The sequence below is a fragment of the Macaca nemestrina genome, chromosome 14 (assembly GCF_043159975.1).
Source record: "Macaca nemestrina isolate mMacNem1 chromosome 14, mMacNem.hap1, whole genome shotgun sequence".
Lineage (NCBI taxonomy): Eukaryota > Metazoa > Chordata > Mammalia > Primates > Cercopithecidae > Macaca > Macaca nemestrina.
Window position 1 is genome coordinate 35,073,439 of NC_092138.1, and position 22,115 is coordinate 35,095,553.

At 38.2% G+C, this 22,115-nt stretch overlaps 1 protein-coding gene and 1 long non-coding RNA gene across 9 annotated transcripts in view; one reads left to right on the forward strand and one right to left on the reverse strand.

The window, feature by feature from the left end:
* The window catches only part of LOC105491853 (uncharacterized), a 177,329-nt gene that overhangs the window by 5,637 nt on the left and 149,577 nt on the right, over nucleotides 1-22,115 (reverse strand). For 5 of the 8 annotated variants that reach the window (XR_011612982.1, XR_011612976.1, XR_011612977.1 and 2 more), the window contains one exon: nucleotides 19,792-21,883. The exons of 2 other annotated variants lie outside the window; for them this stretch is intronic. This is a non-coding gene — a long non-coding RNA (uncharacterized lncRNA). Of the gene's footprint in view, nucleotides 1-14,285; nucleotides 14,746-19,791; nucleotides 21,884-22,115 lie in introns of those variants that run through there. One more of the 8 variants, XR_011612978.1, reaches the window with a different exon arrangement.
* LOC105491854 (CD274 molecule) lies at nucleotides 1,346-21,735 on the forward strand. The gene is made up of 7 exons (XM_011758574.2): nucleotides 1,346-1,585; nucleotides 7,179-7,244; nucleotides 8,153-8,494; nucleotides 13,999-14,286; nucleotides 16,707-16,814; nucleotides 17,982-18,041; nucleotides 19,098-21,735. Exons 2-7 carry the CDS (start codon nucleotides 7,193-7,195, stop codon nucleotides 19,118-19,120), a joined length of 873 nt encoding a protein of 290 aa, XP_011756876.1. The 5' UTR covers nucleotides 1,346-1,585; nucleotides 7,179-7,192; the 3' UTR covers nucleotides 19,121-21,735.

Below are 22,115 nucleotides of genomic sequence, written 5' to 3' on the forward strand. Positions count from 1 at the left end.
AAACATCAGAGGGCATTGCAGATAGTAGGTCTAAGTATTTTTTCATGAAACTTGTTTGTACATGTGTGTGTCATACACAGACTATACATATGCAGTACCTGTAAACTATATTGCCACATGTCTATATTTTCCTAGAGGACACAGTCACCAAAGTTGGGAAGTCACCCAACTTTGGGAACTTTGGGAAGTCACCCAAACTCACAGTCACCAAAATTGCTCTATTCTACTATGTGACCTCAAAAGAGATTTGAAAGAAGGAGCATCTGAGCTGGGTCCAAACCCTACTGCAATTTTATTGAGGCCAAAGAGAACTCCACACTCCTGCCAAATCAAGGCACTGTCAGCCTCAATAATTTCCAAGATAAAAATAAAAATCTGTGATATGATCAGAATGTGAAAATTCTTATTTGGGAAGCAAATATTATAACCAATGCAAGGGCCATCTCAATATTCATTCATTATGCAGTATTTTGAACTGCAGTTGAAATGAATAAGAAGGAAAGGCAAACAATGAAGAGTTCAATTTCTTAATTTAGAAAAAGAGAAAAAAAAAAAGGAAAAGAGAAGGGAGCACACAGGCACGGTGGCTCAAGCCTGTAATACCAGCACTTTGGTGGATCACTTGAGGTCAGGAGTTCGAGAAAAGGGAGCACCTCGAAGTTCAGCGGTGGATAATACTTAAATAAATTATGACACCATTGTCTGTCATCTTGGGCCCATTCACTAACCCAAAGCTTTCAAAAGGGCTTTCTTAACCCTCACCTAGAATAGGCTTCCCCAGCCTGAATCCCTAGGGTGGCAGAATAGCAGGGACCCTGAGCATTCTTAAAAGATGTAGCTCAGGGTGGGAAGTTCTTTTAATGACAAAGCAAATGAAGTTTCATTATGTCGAGGAACTTTGAGGAAGTCACAGAATCCACGATTTAAAAATATATTTCCCATTATACACCCATACACACACACACACGCACGCACGCACACACACACACCCCTACTTTCTAGAATAAAAACCAAAGCCATATGGGTCTGCTGTTGACTTTCTATATGTCGTAGAGTTATATCAAGTTAGGTCAAGATGTTCAGTCACCTTGAAGACGCTTTTATCAGAAAGGGGGAAACCTTTCTGATAAAGGTTAAGGGGTAACCTTAAGCTGTCACCCCTCTGAAGGTAAAATCAAGGTGCGTTCAGATGTTGGCTTGTTGTAAATTTCTGTTTATATTAATAACATACCAAATGTGGATTTGTTTTAATCTTCGGAACTGTTTCCGGTGAAAACCTCATTTACAAGAAAACTGGACTGACAGGTTTCACTTTCTGTTTCATTTCTATACATAGCTTTATTCCTAAGACACCAACACCACTCGCTACCCAAACTGAAAGCTTCCCCGATTCCGCCGAAGGTCAGGAAAGTCCAATGCCCGGCAAACTGGATTTGCTGCCTTGCGCAGAGGTGGGCGGGACCCCGCCTCCGGGCCGGGCGCCAAGTTGAGCAGCTGGCACGCCTCGCGAAGCCCCAGTCCTGAAGCCCCAGTCCTGCGCTGCTTCCCGAGGCTCCGCACCAGCCGCGCTTCTCTCTGCCTGCAGGTAGGGAGCGTTGTTCCTCCGCAGGTGCCCACGGCCCAGCATCTCTGGCTAACTCGCTGGGCACCTTAGGACGGAGGATCTCTACACCCTTTCTTTGGGATGGAGAGAGGAGGAGGGAAAGGGAACGCGATGGTCTAGGGGGCAGTAGAGCCAATTACCTGTTGGGGTTAATAAGGACAGGCAATGCATCTGGGCTTCTTCCAGGCGCAATTCAGTTTTGCTCTAAAAATAATTTATACCTCTAAAAATAAATAAGGTGGGTAGTATAGGATAGGTAGTCATTCTTATGCGACCGTGTGTTCAGAATATAGCTCTGATGCTAGGCTGGAAGTCTGGACACGAGTCCTAGTCCACCGTCAGCTGCTTGCTAGTAATATGACTTGTGTAAGTCATCCCAGCTGCAGCAGATAAGTAAGTCTCTTCCTGCGCTAAGCACGTCCAGGACCCCTGAACGGAATTTATTTGCTCTGTCCATTCTGAAAACCCAAAGGAGTCCTAAAAGAGGAATGGAGGAGCCTAAGAATAAAAATAGTATAATAAAACATTTCTTAGACATGTTGACCTTGGCCTATGTCAAAGTTCAGTCTGGGTTTGTCTTATAACATAAGGAGTAAAAGTACCATTGTTCTACCTCTTTTTTTAATACTTGAAAAAAATTTACTGTAGATGCTTTTCTATTAATTAAATAACCTTCTAAAAATGTTTTTAGTGCTGCATTCGATGAGGTTGGATAACTAAATGAAATTAATTCCTCACTGTTGGGTATAAAGGTTATTTACAGTGGTTCTGTCTTAGCCATTCACTGAACATCATTACATAGATATCTCTGGAATATTGCTGATTGTTTCCGTCAATAAACTTAGAAGTGTAACTACTTAGTCAAAGAGACTGAATATTTTAAAGGCGTTTTGAAGAAAACTGAAAATACTTTCCAGAAAGGATGTATCAGTTGACAATGATGGTTGTCAACAGTATTTAAGGAGAACTATGATACTCTGAAGAAAAACAGCCTTTCTCAGTAGAAGCAGGTAGGCAGAGGCCACATGACAGCAGTTAGAGTGTGGTCTTCAAGGAAGTCACAGAAATACTGTGGGGAATTGAAACCCCAAGTGGAAAATGTACAAGAGTGTCTCAGTGTGACTGAGAAGGAGGTTGGGCTTGGGGTTTAACTTAAGAATTTTTTTTTTTCTTTTGTGGAGATAGGGCTTTTGTTATGTTACCCAGGCTGGTCTCGAACTCCTAGCCTCAGGCGATCCTCCCGCCTCAGGCTGCAGAAGTCCTGGGATTACTGGCCGGAGCCACCATGCAGGCCTCTTGCTCCTACTTTTGAGAAAGGAAGCTTAACCTTTTTTTTTTGTTTGTTTGTTTTTGTTTTTTGTTTTTTTTGAGACGAGTCTCACTCTGTTGCCCAAGCTGGAGTGCACTGGTGCCATCTCAGCTCACGGCAACCTCTGCCTCCTGGGTTCAAGTGATTCTCCTGCCTCAGCCTCCCGAGTAGCTGGGACTACAGGCACCCACCACCACGCCCGGCTAATTTTTGTATTTTTAGTAGAGATGGGGTTTCACCATATTGGTCAGGCTGATCTCGAACTCCTGACTCAGGTGATCCACCTGCCTCAGCCTCCCAAAGTGCTGGGATTACAGGCGTGAGCCACCGCGCCTGGCCACTTGACTTTTTCTCTATCTCTTCCTCCTACCCATCCTACCCTTGGAAGATAGAGAAGTAATATCAGTTCCATCGTGTTATACTGGGCTTCCCCCAGGGACAAACCCACTTCCCCAACCTGAATGAGCCATCACTTCTTCCCCAGTTTACATTTCATTGCTCTTTGAATGTCTCCGTTCGGATATGGGAATTCACATATGGTCATAAATCTTTTTTTTTTTTTTTTTTTTTTTTTTTGACACGGAGTCTTGCTCTGTGCCCCAGGCTGGAGTGCAGTGGCGCGATCTCGGCTCACTGCAAGCTCCGCTCCCCGGGGTTCATGCCATTCTCCTGCCTCAGCCTCCCGAGTAGCTGGGACTACAGGCGCCCGCCACCTCGCCCGGCTAATTTTCTTGTATTTTTAGTAGAGACGGGGTTTCACCGTTTAGCCAGGATGGTCTCGATCTCCTGACCTCATGATCCGCCCGTCTCGGCCTCCCAAAGTGCTGGGATTACAGGCTTGAGCCACCGCACCCGGCTATAATTCTTACCTGAAGAAGACTGACGTCTTCTTCTCTTAGACCAACTGCCCTGATGTGAGGGTTAGAGGTTAAAGAACATGTGTGTATTTACATGATCTTTGTATTCTGCCTTTTCGTCCCTCACTAATGACAGCTGAACCCCAAGGAAATAGAGCTGTGGAGGAGAGGGTTTGATGAGAAAGTAGGTAAATATTGGATCTAATCCATCATCTTCCAGGAAACCTCCATTACTTCTAAAAATTTCAACCAAATTCGTTAAAGGACAAGAACTCCACCAGAGTAGGGCCATAAACATTGGCAAAATTAGTTGTAATCTATGACTAGATTTAATGTCCCTTTGTTTTATTCACATATGGTTATAATGCTTTGCTTGGAATTAGGGGTATTTTAAGTTTTCTTCTGCCTAGTAAGTGTATTTGTGCTTATAATACAATAATTATAAAATATCACATTAATATTTTATAACTGTACAGTTAACTCTGGCCCAAGGAAAAGATAGTCCGGTAGATGCTGCAACCCGATTTTGTATCTAACCCTGGCAAGAGGATAATGACTCATGTTATTTCACTTACCCTTTTTATCTTTTAACATGAAGGGCTCATATAGGTCGATAAGAAACCAGTGATATAAACAGACCAAAAAATGATCAGATCTTTCACATTAGCAAAAAAAAATATTTTTTAAACAATACCCAACTGGGTGAAAATACAGTGTAACAGTACCAAATATCAACATGTGTCAAGAACCAGAAAAATGTTCGTTTTCTTTGATCAGCAACACTATTTGAGGAAATCTATCCTCAGGGCCTAGCCTGGGGCCTGGCACACAGTAGGCACTGAACAAATAATTGCTGAACACACACATACTTATGATATTTTTAAAATTGGCAACAATCCAATACCCAATAATAGAGGAATTAAATATTATGGAACTGTTCAATAAGATGCTTACGAATATCATGCAGTAAGATGGGCAATATTTATATCATAAGCTTAAATGAAACAAATGCGTATTAAAGGTATGGTAAGGTTATAAATTACTTTTTAAAAGATTAAAGGGAAAAGACTGAAAGATATATACTGAAATGCTCACAGTGGTGACAAGGTTCCCCAGCCTTGGCACTATTGACATTTTGGGCTATGTCTTTGCTGTGGGAGGCTGGCCTGTGCTCTGCAGGAGGTTTGGCAGCACTCTTGGTTTCTACCCCTAGATAGCAGTAGCAACCCTCCCTCAACCAGCCCAATTTTGACAACCAAAAATGTTTCCAGGCATCACCAGATTCTCCCTGGGTGAGAGTGATGAAACAGTAGGTGATTTTCCCCTTCTTTTCTCATTTTCTGTAATTTTGTCACATTACGTTAATAATAAGGAAAAAACATAAAAAATAGATGAATTTATTATTCTACCTCAGTTTGGATGTTTGGACTCCCTTTTGGGGTTCTTTCCATTATATCACTTGGTCTGCTAAACAGTCTATGGTTTGGCAAGGTGAAATGATTCATGAAATTTTGTTTTTATTTTTTACCTGATACTAAAAGTAAAACATTCATTCGCTTGAAAATTTGGACACAGAACACCAAAAAAAATCCATAATCTCATCTCTCTTTTTCTGTCTTTTCCTTCCTTTTTTCCCTTTAAAAACAAGAGTGAAAACCTACCGGTTCTCCCTCCAATTTAATTCCTAAATATAATCACTGTTAACATCTTGGACATTTCCTGTGTCTAAACACACATACTCACTTTTTCTTTTTTTTAGCAAAAAGTGGATTTCTGCTACATGTAGTGTTCTGCAACTTCCTACATGTTTACAAAATCAGTACATTTACATATGCTGAATTCAGTCCTTAATGGTATTATATTTTGTGAATATAACAAAATTTATTTAACCACTTAGACAATCTAAGATATTCTCAGTTTGCTGTTATGAGCAATGCTCTTCCTTTACATATACATGTATATGTGTTTGTGTGTGTGTTTTAGTAGGATAGATTTCTAGGAGAGGGCGAAATGTCATATGACATCCACATTTACAATTGTAATAGGAAGTATCAAAGTGCCCCCTAAAAAAAAAAAATTCCTCCCATTAGTGTGTGAGAAAGCCTATTTGTTCATATCTTCACAAACACTAAATATTAGAAATATTTACAATTGTGTTCAAGCTAAGAAGTGAAAAATGGTATTTCATATCTTATAATTTTTGTTGTGAGATTAAACATATTTCCTATGTTTACATGTCACCTGTATTTCTTATTCTCTGAACTATACGTTATGACCTTTCACTTATTTTCCTCATGGGTTATGTGTAGTTTGTGTAGTTGTCTTATTGATTGTTAGGAGCTATTTATATATTAGGAACATTAATCTCCTGTCTTATATGTATGTGGCATTGATTAGTTGATCATTTGTGAGTTCATGTCTGTATACAAAGATTAGAGAGGCAGTAAGAGGGAAAACTTACCTCTTTCTTATCAAAGTTTGTAAATATATGTATAACAGAAGAGAGAGAAAACATTAATAAATGCTGAAATAAAGTATAAATCTTTTACTCCACTACTTCAACATAAACTACAAAAGGAGAGTGACTTTTCTTTCATGCTGACTTCCATATTCCCCATGCTTAAAATAGTGCCTAGCACAGAAGAGGTGCTCAATCAGTGTTTGCTAAATGAAAGAATTAGTAACATTTCAAGCAGGATGACTAAATGAAGAATAGAATCTAGGCAGATACTCTGGAAGAGTGACTGTGAGTCATTCATGGTCTTGGTATGAATTAGTCAAATCCAGCTTTCTCCCCTTCCCACTCCCCACTGTTAGTAGAATAATCTGTTTATTGAGAGAATAGATTTATAATTTAGAATAAGTGAGAGGGGCAGAAGAGGAGATTTTGAAGGATGGCACCTGAAGGAGGACTAGCATGGCTGAGATAGTGAAGTGGAAGTCTTGGAAAGCTAAAGGGTAAGATGAAAGTATTTAGCCGTAGGGGGAAAAAGCATTGACAGGTTGGAAATGTAAAAGTCAGATTCTCCTTGCTTTGAAATTTTGTACAGGGCAGGTTCTACTAGGTATGTTACAATGCAGAAAAAACATGAAATAGTTGAGAGGAATTTGGTGAAATATTATCTTCCTGGCTTCTTTTGAGTGAGCAGATTTTTTTCAGGGCCTGTAACTATAATAAATTTGAAACTTCTCATCTTTTAGTAACTTTTTTCACTTAAGTTTATGTGGCTGTGGGCAATGGAATGAAGGTATTGAACTTCCTATTCCCTGCTGGGTTTCCACAATTACAAGTCAATCATGACTGGTTATTAGAAGACTATTTCAATTAGAACCACCAAGTCCCATAATGTCATATTGTGTGTTTAATTATTAAGTAAAGCAGTCTTCTTTTTGTGTTTTCCATAATTAGCACATTCCAGAAAGATGAGGATATTTGCTGTCTTTATATTCACGATCTACTGGCATTTGCTGAATGGTAAGACACCAAATCCTTCCATTAGGTTCTATATTTTAAACATTTTAACCATGAGTTTAAAACTAAAATGATAATTTAAAATGCATGCAATTTTCTTATAGAGAGAATATTCTCTTCTTTCTTCTACTTTACACAATGACAAAGTCTTTCTTCTGCTTTACACAATGATAAAGTTCCCTGTGTCATTGTGTAAAAATATAGAGAATATAGACAAATTGAAAGACACAAAATAATCTATTACCCATTTCCCAGGGTTAACTACTGAAAATATCTGGGGAAATGGCCTGTATGTATATATTTATTTGTTTGTTTTCAACAAGGCCAGGATCTTTCAATCTTTCAATCTTGGTTGCTCTGTGACATGCCTTTCCTGATGAGAATACTCTAAGGAAGAATTGTAGGATACATGGAAAATGTCAGGGTAACACAGTACTGGCACCACCCTGCGGTCCTTCCTGAACTCCATACCAATGTACTTCTTGCCACAAAACTGATCAAAAGTTTAGGGAAGTAAAAAGAGATGTTAGAATCTACCATTCCCTCTATGTAGGAAGCAAATAGGTGTCCAGTCAAAGGACATTCTGGGGATGTCTACATGAAACCAAGTCTCCTGGTTGTAAGTACTCCATCTCCATATAATATTTCTACAGTAATATATGTTTATAAATTGTGGGGGCAACTTGTTTAGCTAATTTTATTATTCTGTTATTGGGACACTATGTCTCGGCATGAGACATAGTGTCCCAAAACATATTTCAAGCCCATTGGATAAAATATGTATTTAGCAAGTTCTTAAATATAATGATAACATAACTGACCAGATAAGGTGATTTTTAAATGCTGTGCCAACTTTATAAATGTTTTGAGGAATTTTCCCTTTTCTGAAGGTTATTCTTCTTTCTTTTTAGCATTTACTGTCACGGTTCCCAAGGACCTATATGTGGTAGAGTATGGCAGCAATATGACAATTGAATGCAAATTCCCAGTAGAAAAACAATTAGACCTGACTTCACTAATTGTCTATTGGGAAATGGAGGATAAGAACATTATTCAATTTGTGCATGGAGAGGAAGACCTGAAGGTTCAGCATAGTAACTACAGACAGAGGGCCCAGCTGTTGAAGGACCAGCTCTCCCTGGGAAATGCTGCACTTCGGATCACAGATGTGAAATTGCAGGATGCAGGGGTTTACCGCTGCATGATCAGCTATGGTGGTGCCGACTACAAGCGGATTACCGTGAAAGTCAATGGTAAGAATTATTATAGATGAGAGGCCTGATCTTTATAGAAAACATATTCTAAGTGTTGAAGACTTTTCATTCTTATAAGTCCATACTTATTTTCAAACAGAATAGCATAGTCTCTTCATTCATTCATTCAGTTCATGAATTCATTCACGTAAGTCTCCAATTAGCATTTCTTAAGCACCTATATGATAGTCATTGGAAATCCAGAGACAACACAGAGCCATGTTCTACGGTATGTACAGTTTTCCAAAAATAATTCCTAGTCTTTACTTTTTTATTATAAATGTAATACATATACTTGCAAAGAATTCAGATACTATGGAAGAGATCAAATGAATTGCAAAAGTGTCCCTCCTCCCTTCACCACTATCTCCCATGAGACAACCAAGAGACACTCCAAGAGAGTAACCATTATTTGTGTGTCCCTCCAGAACCTTTTTTATTCAACTACCATTTTTTTATTTTATTAGGTCTGTCAGTTTTCCTTTTTTGAGCCTCTCTATATCAAATGCTAATAAATATATTCAGATCAAACTCCACTGTAAGGTTCATATTAAAAAAGACTTGAAGTCTCCCTATGAAGACAAAAAATAATCATATTAAGTGTAAAAGAACTTACTCTTCCAGTACAGTATAAACTATACTCACTGGGCATATATTCATCTTGAAAATCTATACTGATGTTGTCTTGGGGAATTGAAGAGGAACTAGGAGTGTCAATTCCTGGGAACTGACCCACAGTTATGTCATCAGGTCACTTGAGTTCGAAGTTTTGTGTTGGCACTAGCTAAGTAAAGGAAAACACCTCTGCTTTCATTGTTGAGTTTCATAGAATTGAGAGCTGAAAGGATCCCAGGCAGGAGCGACTAATCCAAACTCCCACAAAGAACAAAAATCCCCCAGAGGATCTTCTGTTCATATATTTCCTGCAGTGGCATCCCTGTCATATCCCACAATAGCATCCCTGCCATTTGGACTCCCCTTCCATATCCTGTTGAAATTACTCCCTAATAGTAAGCTGAAATCTGCCCCTCTAGTTGTAGTTTTGGAATTATTTCATTTCCATGATGACCTTTTAATATTTGACTAGAATTAAATCATCTCCCCTTGGTATTTCCATTCCTGGACTAACTACCATCAATCTGAAGGCTAACAATACAAGTAGAAAAAGTCTACACTTGTCATTGATCACTGATCAATGATTAATCAATGATCACTGATAATTATAAACTCAAAAACAAAATCATGTAGGGATTAAGAGAAATGTATCAGTTTTATGTTGTATTTCTGGTCCCTGATTCTGGCTCAAATAATGCTACTATTGTCAAGAAGATATCACTTGTAAAGTAGATTTAATTTTCATTATATTTTACCATGTGCTTCTCCATTCACGGCATTTCTTGAGATGTTGTGGTTTATACTTTGTTTTTCTCCAGTCCATCAGCAAATATCAGGCATCTACTGTGTTCCAAGATATTAAAGAAATCATCATGACTTAGCCTCATCAACAGCATTGCTAGATCTGGGATGGAAAAGAAGAGTATAATCCTGGCAGTCAGGAAGAAGGCTGCATAAAGTATAAGTTTCTGCTTCCAAAGAAGATCTCTCATCAGCCTGTAGGGAGTGTATAGGGAGGGGACAGCTGTCCTTGTAGTAGCAAAGGGTTTTATTCAGGTCATCTGGGCTCCATAATATCCCTTGTGTATCTGCAGTCTCCTTTGCCATGGATCAACACAATAGGAAATCTTCCGGCACTGATGGTTTTTCCAAGGGGGAGTTCTTCAGGGAGCAAAGCAAATGACCAACCAGGTTTGAGGACCTGATTTGACAATTCCATTTTGTATTTTAAATTAGTTAATTTGCATTCTAGTCCCAATCCATCTTGTCATTTGCAGACAGTGGTTTTGGGGTTGAGTTGAGCTATACCAAAAGTCTGAACCTTCTGCACTTAGAACAAGGAAGGCAACCACCAAGCTTCACTTGCACTGAGGCAGTGTCTCCAATGGAAACGAGGTAGCTGGCTTGCAGAAGCTTTCCAACTTAGGGAAGTAGAACTCCTGAGTCACCTCCATATGCAAATGATTTCACAGTACTGCTGTTGAACTTCACTTCCCATCACAGCAAATGTGTGGTAACATAGCTTTGCCACAGGAGTTTACTCACCATGGGATTTTAAAGGTGAAACATTTCAAAACTGAAATTTGAAAGAATTTAGTTTTGGATTCACTCAATTATCATGATCACTTTGGGTGTTATTGCACCTTTCATGTTTGTGAGTTTAAATACCAGACTCTCAGGCCTCTAACTTTCAATTAAAAGTGTTTTTCTTTAATCACTGAACCTAATAGTAGGGAAAACGAAATGTTCATTCAGACTTTCAGGACCTTCAATGAGATGAGGCAGCTGAAAGATCAAAGTGTTGCATAGTTATCCCAGTAAAGCTATTTGGATCGTATGGACCAGATCAACTGCTGTCATTCCCCACCAACCCCATCTTTCCCCAAAATTCCCAGCCCTGTTTAAGTGTTCTCTGTAGCATTTATCTCTATCTAGTATATTGTGTAGCATATCATATCATACTTTTCTATTTTGTTTATTGTCTCTCTCCTCCTAGAATATAAACTCCACAAGCACAGAGATTTGGGTCTGTTTTTTAATATTGTTGTATCCCCAGGGCTTGACGTACAGCAGAGTGGTAGTATGACAAAAGCACACAAAAAAATATTTGTTGAGTCAATGAATGAATGATTTCCTCAAATAGGATTAGCCTAAAATTTTGGAAACATGAACAGACTTGGATATATGAAAATTTATTTCCCAAACTGTTCATCAGTAACTGTTAGCACCTTCTAAAGGGTACACTGAAGCAGCAGTAGTAAAAGGAGGAGGAGGAGAAGCAGCTCTGCTACTACTATTATCGAGTACTACTACAACTATCGAGTACTACTACAACTATCGAGTACTACTACAATTAGCACTTGCTTATTCTGTGTGTTAGGTCCTGTACTGAACATTCTGCCTAAATTAGTTCATTTCCTCCTGGAAATGACTCTGTGGGGTAGGTGCTTCATCATGTAAGATGAGTATTTTTCATACTTCACTGTCTCTGAAATCTGAGTGTGTCTTTCAATGATGGAATCTTTGATTTCATGATAAGTGGTATTATTCCCATTTTAAGGATGAGGAAACTGGGGTCCAAAGAAATTAAGTAATTTGCCCAAATTCACCCAGCCTCGTAAATGATAAAGCTAGTTCTAAATCCAAGCAGATTGGCTCTGAAGTCTGGGCCCTTAATAACCACTTATTGCCTGTATTTGCACCTCTGGTGTATGTATCAAGTTATATATTGGCTTCAAAACTATCATGACCTTTTCTTGATTTTGATTGTTCAATATTAGTATAGTGTTCTAGATCTAGTAGACCAGGGGTCTGCAAAAAATTTTGATTACTCACCTCATCTGTAAAACATTTTAAACTTGTGTGTCTGTGCAGGCACATTTGTGTGTAATTATAAAAAATTTACTATCTATTAATATATAGGTTGTACTGTAAGAAAAATTGCCATTTTTGAAGAGCAAAAAAGGTTGAATATTACCAGTTTCATTTGGTTCAACCTAATAGACATTTGTACAAAAACAGACATTTTAAGAGGATGAAATAAAAATTTAATAAACAATATTTTCAATTTTTACTAATTGTGACGCTTCACTATTGTTAGCTAATATGTCAAGGCATGATATACCTTAGGGTGGAATTTATCATTAACAAAGGTGGATAGTGTCAATAATCTTGAGGTTTGTGTTTTTTTATATAACACTGTGAGGTCTAATTAAGTACTTAATTGTTTACAACCTCATACAGTCGCCAATAAGAAGTGTCACTTCTGCTGTTTCCTCTGGGTTGTGCTTGATTTATTAGTATTATCTTCAATCCTCAGTTTCTTTGTGGAAAACTTTTTAATTAGTTGTTTAATTTTGTAAGATGGTTAGTTTAGTCAAAATTAGATAAGAGAATCTGAAAATCCATAATTACCCCAAAGCAACCCACTCATAAGAACTATTATTTTTGTGTTTTGAAATCATAATTTTATTGATTTCCAGTGTTTCCACTGGTAGTGGTTTCATTGATGTAGGAGTATCAAAACATCACTAATTATTTATTTCAGTTTTGTTTGATCCTAGCTGTTTTGTGTTAACTCTGAAGAAATTACATCACAGATCTATTGTTGTCCTTGGTAAAGGAATGGAGAGTTAAGGCTCTAGATCATTAGTGGTTATGCTGTAGTATTAGGAGTAAAAAAAAAGATTATATCAACAAAATAAGAACATGTTAATGTACTTGTAATAGATAAACATGAATAAAGCTCTTATGCTATATAGATGCACTGAACAATCTACTAGAATTGTCAGCAAACGGTATCTTAATCCTAAAAGGGTCCCAAACCAATGATCTAAAATTGAATCAAACTTTCTTCCTTGAGCATAATTATTTAAGTGATTTATTAAAATAGCCAGCATTTAAAAGCTTAAAATATAAGTATCATAATGTGGTATCCTAGATAGATCCCAGAACAGAAAAAGGATATTAGGGAAAAACTGGAGGAATGGAATAAATTATGCAGTTTAGTTATTAATAATGTACTAATGTCCTTAGTTATGACCATTGTACCATGGTAAAGTAAGATACTAACAATAGAGGAAATTGGGTAAGGGGTATATGTAACTCTATACTATCTTTGCAATTTTTTTGTAAATTTAAAACTTCTAAAATAAAGAACAAATTTGAACATTAAAAAGTGTCGCCAGGAACATGTATCACTGTTTACAGATGAAACAGTATGTATTTTTATATCTAATTTCTGATCATTGGCTTCAAATCAGAAAAGTGAATGACACATCAAGATCAGGTTTTCTGTTTACTAAATAAAGTCTAAGAAAACAAAGCATACCAGCTGGAGAGATTCATGTTTATAAAGACAGATTTATAACAACAAAAATAAAATATCCAAGAATAAATTTAAGAAGAAATGGGGCACTATGTAAAAAGTATAGCACTTTACTGAGAAACATATGAAAACCTGAATACATGGAGAGAGGTATTTTATATTTGAATAGAAAGATTGCTGGTTTAAAGATAATTCTCTTTAAATTTTTTTTGTAGAAATTTAAGAGGTACAAGAGCAGTTTTGTCACACGGATATATTACATAGTGGTGAAGTCTGGGGTTTTAGTGTAAATTAATCTTTACATTTTGTTTGAGCCCAATAAATGTACCAACATGATTTTTATAGCAAGATAGTCATTCCTATTAACCCAAACTTGTCCCAACTTTGAACTGAACTGAGGCAGAGCTAGCAGGTGTTCCCCACTGCTGAGGCATCTGAACATTAAGCGTATCCCTCTGAGAACCAGCCTGCATTGATCCTCTTTCTAATGTAGACAGCATCAAGCTATATATCTAGTTCTGTGCTCAGCAAAAGCCCTGACTTCTTTTTGCTTATGTCCTAGCTCCATACAACAAAATCAACCAAAGAATTTTGGTTGTCGATCCAGTCACCTCTGAACATGAACTAACATGTCAGGCTGAGGGCTACCCCAAGGCCGAAGTCATTTGGACAAGCAGTGACCATCAAGTCCTGAGTGGTAAGACCACCACCACCAATTCCAAGAGAGAGGAGAAGCTTTTAAATGTGACCAGCACACTGAGAATCAACACAACAGCTAATGAGATTTTCTACTGCATTTTTAGGAGATTAGATCCTGAGGAAAACCATACAGCTGAATTGGTCATCCCAGGTAATATTCTGAATGTGTCCATTAAAATATGTCTAACACTGTCCCCTAGCACCTAGCATGATGTCTGCCTATCATAGTCATTCAGTGTTTGTTGAATAAATGAATTAATGAATAACATTATATTTACAAAATGTATCCTAATTCCTCACTTCCATTCATCCAAATCATATTGTTACTTAATAAACATTCACCAAATATTTATTGAATATGCCTTTTGTTCCATGCATTGTAGTACTCATTTGACACACATAGAATAATAAGACTCACGTTCACACTCTTCAGGAAACAGATAAAAAACAAATGAACAAACAAAAAACAGGCAATCCAATACCATGTGGGAAATGCTTTCATACCATGTGGGAAACCTGGGGGAATACCTGAGAGGAATATTCAATTCAGGCCATGTTTCAGGAATCCAAATCCTGGCACATCAGAGCCGCCTCCTTCTTACTAGGGTTTCTGTGGCAGGAAATAAATGGAACGTATTTTTCTATGTTATGCCAAACAGGAGGGACCCTTTCTCCCCTGTGCCTCTCCCAAGGTAGTCTACAATATTTCAACGCTAGCAGTCTGTTTAGTGCACAGGACATGAGGCTGTGTATCCCTGGGCAAATTGCTACACTTCTGTGTGCTTCACTTTCTCTGTAGGATTATAACCTACTGAGCAAGGTTATTGTGGGGGTCAAATTAGCAACAGTGTATGAAAATGATTTGAGACCAGTGCCTGCACAAATTCAACTATTTTTTTTTATCTCACTACTCTATAGAAGTAGGTAGGGTGGGAGACAGAGTCTGATGGGAGGCTCAGAATGTGAAAGTAAGTGAGGTGAGTGAGCATGATATTTCATATAAACACAAAGATACTCTGAGAAGAGCTTCTCACTTCCCCCGCCCCCAATAGATGTTGACAGGAAAATGCCATGTACTTCAGCAAAAACAGCTGAAAAATTAGACATAAAAGTCAATCAATAGGAAAAGATAATCCAGGATGGTCTTGTGAACAGAAAGAGGGAAAAAAAAAGTTTAGAAAATGATGGGGATGCTCTTACTGGGGTATGAGTCCTCAGGTATTCAACTGGCTTTCAGAAAAAGCTAGACTAGTGGGTTCCTGCCATTTAAAAGCTGTTTTATGACAACTTACTTGTTGGGTGGCCTACAGTAACTCACTTAACTGTGCTGAGTCTGTTTCCTCATCTGTAAATTGGGGATTTTTTAAAATAACTGGCATGCCTAACTCATAAAGTTGTTCTGAAACTGAAATAAAACATATATGAACAGGCATTGTAAACTGTAAGTTACGGAAAAAGCTGGCTGTTGTTGTGTCTTTAAAGCTTCACCTGGGTAGTTAGAGATGGATCATGGGTCTCAGTGGAGAGCTGAGCCAGGCAGGAGCTGACTAAGGGTGAGAGGTGGGAGTTAGCAATCTCTGAACATCTGTGTGCCATGGGACCCCTTTTCCTCCTGCATGGTACCCCAGACAAGGAGCCTAGTAAGAGATACTAATGACTTGTTGTCCAGAGATGTTCAAACTGCAGAGAAAGATAAGACAACAAGCATTGGCCTCCAATCATGATGACAGATAGGAGGAGGTGGGAGCTCCTTAGCAGTGCTGGTTGGTTTTCCATGTTCTACTGTGGGCCATCTCTGCCATGTACTGTAGGCTACTAACTTCTATATTAAAAAATGCAAGAGGGGCCGGGAGTGGAGGCTCATGCCTGTAATCTCAGCACTTTGGGAGGCCAAGGTGGGCAGATCACTTGAGGTCAGGAGTTTGTAACCAGCCTGGCCAACATGGTGAATCTCTGCCTCTACTAAAAATACAAAAATTAGCCAGATGTGGTGGCGTGCACCCGTAATCCCAGCTACTCGGGAAGCTGAGGCACGAGAATTGCTTGAACCTGGGAGGCGGAGGTTGCAGTGAGCCAAGATTGTGCCACTGCCCTCCAGCCTGGGCAACAGAGAAAGACTTTGCCTCAAAAATAAATAAATAAATAAATAAATAAATAAATAAATAAATAAATACATGGAAGTGAAATAATCAAGGCCACCATTTAATACTGAGTAGCCACTCCATGTGGTACTGTGCTAAGCACATTATAAAATATTAGCCTCACAAGAAATGTATTAGCATTTGTATTTTGTACACTGGTTAAGTATCTTGCCCAAGACCTCAAAACTGGTTAAGGGGCAGCAGAATTTAACCCCAGCGCCACCTTTTCAAAGTCTGGGCTTCTTACACTTCTCCATGCTGTTCCCATTTTAACAGATGTATCTCGCCATTCCAGCTACTCAAACTTTGGCATTTAAGAAAATTATCCTAAAGCTAAACTAAACTTCAAGGATGACTATTCTCCTGATGACCCCTTCCCATCAAAATTTTATCTTTAGTCAGTTTGTTTTTGTTTTGTTTTGTTTTTCAGAACTACCTCTGGCGCTTCCTCCAAATGAAAGGACTCACTTGGTAATTCTGGGAGCCATCTTTTTACTCCTTGGTGTAGCACTGACATTCATCTTCTATTTAAGAAAAGGTAGTATTTCCTTAATTGCAGTGGTCTCCACTGGGGATGAGGAGGGGGTGAGAATTGGATCGATCATGGCTGCAAGGAAACCTGACTTAACCTCTGCAGGGTGGTGCAAAGGCATTCCACTATTCAACAGTAATTATATTGAAGCTGCATGGGATCACTGGGTGAAGATGAGGTGTAAGGGGTGAGGGACAGGAGAATGGGTATGGATGGAGGTAGAAGATGCAGTGTCATACAATTTTTTTCTATCATGAAAATAACCACAGACTTACTGTAAAGAAGGAGCTAAAATGCCTGTCATTTTCAGTTGCATTTTAGTTTTGCATTAGTTGCACCCAGCTGGTTTCTGGGTACTCTAAGTAATAAAAATAGTTCCTCTGTAGAACTGTAGTATTTTCACCATAGAGTATTTTGTAAAATTATTGGTAGAGGATGTTACATAATTTGCATGTGTTCCTTTCTCCATTTACCTGTGGGAACAATTAAAATCCAGGAAAATGAGTATATTCAAATAATTTCCTCCCATTTATGATGATTCAGAGTAAATAATTCCTCTGATACTTAGAGAAGTATACCAAGAGATCCAGTGATTGTATAGAGTTGTCTGATGTTAAATAGGGAAGTAGAATATGGAAGGGAATTCCAATAGTCGTTGAAAAATTCCCCACAACCCCTTACATGGGGGAAAGTGGTGTTAACTGAGATAGTAGAGATAAGCTGTTACCAAAAATTATGTTCTTAACAGGATTGAGATAGCCAGAATATAAGGATCAAGTTTCAATGACAGTAAGATCCTGAGATGCAGTTGATTTGCACAAAGAAATAATTGTTGCCAGCTTGCATTTTGAATATTTCTCTGGAAAAAGAGATTAGTTGGCAGTAGAAATGAATAGAAATCAATAGATATTAAAATACCTCAGAATTTGATTCATCTCTGGGAAAAGATGAAAAATAAAAGTGTATAGTCCTCAAGAAAATCTGGGATCAAAAGCATGTGCCTTACCCTATTGAATTAATTAACCTCAGAAGTTGGGAACTGTGGAATAAGGATGTCCACCAGACTTCCTAGGGATTACAAATGTTTCATAGAACTTGAAATTTAAACTTGGGTCACTGTATGGGATGTAGAGCTGTGCTATATGGAAATAAAAATGATTTCTTTTTCTCAAGGGAGAATGATGGATATGAAAAAATGTGGCATTCGAGTTACAAACTCAAAGAAGCAACGTGGTAAGAATATCAGAAGGAATTGGGAAGTAGAAGGCAAAGGAAACAAAAAGCTAAAGCAATAACAAAGAGAAATCCATTAGTCATAATCTCCTCTCCTTTTAAAGAATGCTGGTTCCCCTTTGCCTCACAACTAATACAACAACTTCTCCACCATCTCAGGAAGTTTAGGGATGGCCTTCAAGAGTAGAGAGTAGGGAGCAGCTCTGTGGAGAGAGGAGAGGAGCAGGGAAGGGGAAGGAGTCAGCTTCTCTTTGCTAATCTGTTGCCCTGCACCCTAGCAGCTCCCTGCAGCAGGGGACAAGGTTGACTTAGGTGGATGGATAATTAATTGATTCTAAAATACTGTGTGTCAGTATTGTATATTGTAATACTATGTTAACTGCGCCATGCACGGTATCTCATTTAATCCCCCACCCCTTGCCATTACCAAAAAGAGAGAGAGAAAAATACTAGAATTATCCTCATTTTACAGTAGAGAAAACAGAGGGTCAAGAAGATAAAGTAAAGTGCCCAAGAACACACAACTGATCACAAATATCAAGCTTGGGGTCCATTAGCCTAACCACAGACCCTTACTCTTAACCCATCTGCTTCAATCCATTTTGCTACAAATGTTTACATTTATATGCAGGGCAGAAAAGTCTCATCCAGTTTATTGAACTAAGAAGAAAGTTATATTAAGGTTTCTAATTTTTTTTAATGTAGTTAGAAACCAAACTTAACAATGAACCCAAGTTTAAAGCAGTCTAATTAACTTGACAAGCTCAGGCAAGTTTCATTCTGTGGCCTGTAGCATCATCTGTGTTGTAAAGCTAAGTAGCAAATGTTATTTGGGTCATCCTGGGGGGAAAGTCATCCCAATTTGCTCAAGACTGAGGGGTTTTTCAGGATATCATCTAAGGATAATTGGGTACAAATATAACCTGCTTCTTTCTCTCATTTCAAATTTATCATTTATCATCTCAGCAACTATGAGTTATGTTTTTTATTAGATTTCTTGTTACTTTTTCCCCAGACCGCTCCCCATGAAATTAATATACTATTATCACTCTCCAGATACACAATTGGAGGAGACGTAATCCAGCATTGGAACTTCTGATCTTCAAGCAGGGATTCTCAGCCTGTGGTTTGGGGGTTCGTCAGGGCTGAGCATGACCAGAGGAATGAATGGGCCCGTGGGATGCATGCAGTATGGGACTTAAAAGGCCCAAGCACTGAAAATGGAACCTGGCGAAAGCAGAGGAGGAGAATGAAGAAAAATGGAGTTGAACAGGGAGCGTGGAGGGAGACCTTGATACTTTCAAATGCCTGAGGGGCTCATCGGTGCATGTGACAGGGAGAAAGGATACTTCTGAACAAGGAGCCTCCAAGCAAATCATCCACTGCTCATCTTAGGAAAACGGGTTGAGAATCCCTAATTTGAGGGTCAGTTCCTGCAGAAGTGCCCTTTGCCTCCACTCAATGCCTCAATTTGTTTTCTGCGTGACTGAGGGTCCCAGTGTTGGAACAGTATTTATGTATGAGATTTTCCTATTTATTTTGAGTCTGTGAGGTCTTCTTGTCATGGGAGTGTGGTTGTGAATGATTTCTTTTGAAGATATATTGTAGTAGATGTTACAATTTTGTCGCCAAACTAAACTTGATGCTTAATGACTTGCTCACATCTAGTAAAACATGGAGTATTTGTAAGGTGCTTGGTCTCCTCTATAACTACAAGTACACATTGGAAGCATAAAGATCAAACCGTTGATTTGTATAGGATGTCACCTTTATTTAACCCATTAATACTCTGATTGACTTAATCTTATTCTCAGACCTCAAGTGTCTGTGCAGTATCTGTTCCATTTAAATATCAGCTTTATAATTATGTGGTACCATACACACATAATCTCCTTTCATCGCTGTAACCACCCTGTTGTGATAACCACTATTATTTTACCCATTGTACAGCTGAGGAAGCAAACAGATTAAGTAACTTGCCAAAACCAGTAAATAGCAGAGCTCAGACTGCCACCCACTGTCCTTTTATAATACAATTTACAGCTATATTTTACTTTAAGCAATTCATTTATTCAAAACCCATTTTTTAAGTGCCCTTGCAATATCAATCACTGTACCAGGCATTGAATCGACAGATGTGAGCAAGAGAAAGTACCTGTCCTCAAGGAGCTTGGAGTATAATAAGGAGATTAATAAGAAAATATATTATTACAATCTAGTCCAGTGTCATAGCATAAGGATGATGTGAGGAGAAAAGCTGAGCAGTGTTGCCAAGAGGAGGAAATAGGCCAATGTGGTCTGGGACAGTTGAATGTATTTAAACATCTTAATAATCAAAGTAATTTTCATTTACAAAGAGAAGTCAGTACTTAAAATAACCCTGAAAAATAACACTGGAATTCCTTTTCTAGCATTATATTTATCCCTGATTTGCCTTTGCCATACAATCTAATGCTTGTTTATATAGTGTCTGATATTGTTTAACAGTTCTGTCTTTTCTATTCAAATGCTATTAAATTTTAAATTCATACCTTTCCATGATTCAAAATTCAAAAGATCCCATGGGAGATGGTTTGAAAATCTCCACTTCATCCTCCAAGCCATTCAAGTTTCCTTTCCAGAAGCAACTGCTACTGCCTTTTATTCATATGTTCTTCTAAAGATAGTCTACATTTGGAAATGTATGTTAAAAGCATATATTTTTAAATTTTTTTCCCTAAATAGTAACACATTATATGTCTGCTGTGCACTTTGCTATTTTTATTTATTGTAGTGTTTCTTATGTAGCAGATGGAATGAATTTGAAGCTCCCAAGGGTCAGGACACATGCCTTCTTTGTTTCTAAGTTATCTTTCCCATAGCTTTTCATAATCTTTCATATGATTTAGTACATGTTAAATATGTGCTACATATACATTTAGACAACCAGCATTTGTTAAGTATTTGCTCTAGGACTGAGTTTGGATTTACATTTGCTCAAAAGGAGACCCATGGGCTCTCCAGGGTGCACTGAGTCAATCTAGTCCTAAAAAGCAATCTTATTATTAACTCTGTATGACAGAATCATATCTGGAACTTTTGTTTTCTGCTTTCTGTCAAGTATAAACTTCACTTTGATGCTGTACTTGCAAAATCACATTTTCTTTCTGGAAATTCCAGTAGTGTACCTTGACTGCTAGTTACCCTGTGCCAGAAAAGCCTCATTCGTTGTGCTTGAACCCTTTAATGCCACCAGCTGTCATCACTACACAGGCCTCCTAAGAGGCTTCCTGGAGGTTTTGAGATTCAGATGCCCTGAGAGATCCCAGAGTTTCCTTTCCCTCTTGGCCACATTCTGGTGTCAGTGACAAGGAATACCTTCGCTTTGCCACCCGTCAAGGTTGAAGAAACAGCATCTCCAACAGAGCTCCTTGTGTTATCTGTTTGTACATGTGCATTTGTACAGTAATTTGTGTGACAGTGTTCTTTGTGTGAATTACAGGCAAGAACTGTGGCTGAGCAAGGCACATAGTCTACTCAGTCTATTCCTAACTCCTCCTTTTGGTGTTGGATTTGTAAGGCACTTTATCCCTTTTGTCTCATGTTTCATCGTAAATGGCATAGGCAGAGATGATATCTAATTCTGCATTTGATTGTCACTTTTTGTACCTGCATTAATTTAATAAAATATCCTTATTTATTTTGTTACTTGGTACACCAGCATGTCCATTTTCTTGTTTATTTTGTGTTTCATAAAATGCTTAGTTTAACATCCCGGTGGAGAAAGTTACTTGGAATATTTGCAGCCTGCTTACTAGTTCTTTCTTCATTGCTTCTGTGTTTATACACCATGCTTTTGAATCCTGCACAATGAAAAAAGTATCAAAAGAATTTATTTTTAAAAAGAATGCACTGAAAATTTTCATTCTCTCTCATTCAGCAGCTTCTCTTTGGACCATACCAAGAAGAGTCAAAATCCTGTCATCTACATTGAAGATCTAAGGGAGAGAGGGTGGGAGAGAAGGAGTGGAATTCAATAGAACTACAGGGAAACAAAGGGACTTACCTCTAAGAAAGTACTTTTCCCAGATCTGT

Coding starts and splice junctions, on each gene's coding strand:
- LOC105491854 (XM_011758574.2), top strand. CDS start 7,193: ATGAGGATATTTGCTGTCTTTATATTCACGATCTACTGGCATTTGCTG. Junction 7,245..8,152: donor CTACTGGCATTTGCTGAATG/GTAAGACACCAA, acceptor CTTTCTTTTTAG/CATTTACTGTCACGGTTCCC. Junction 18,042..19,097: donor AAACTCAAAGAAGCAACGTG/GTAAGAATATCA, acceptor ATCACTCTCCAG/ATACACAATTGGAGGAGACG.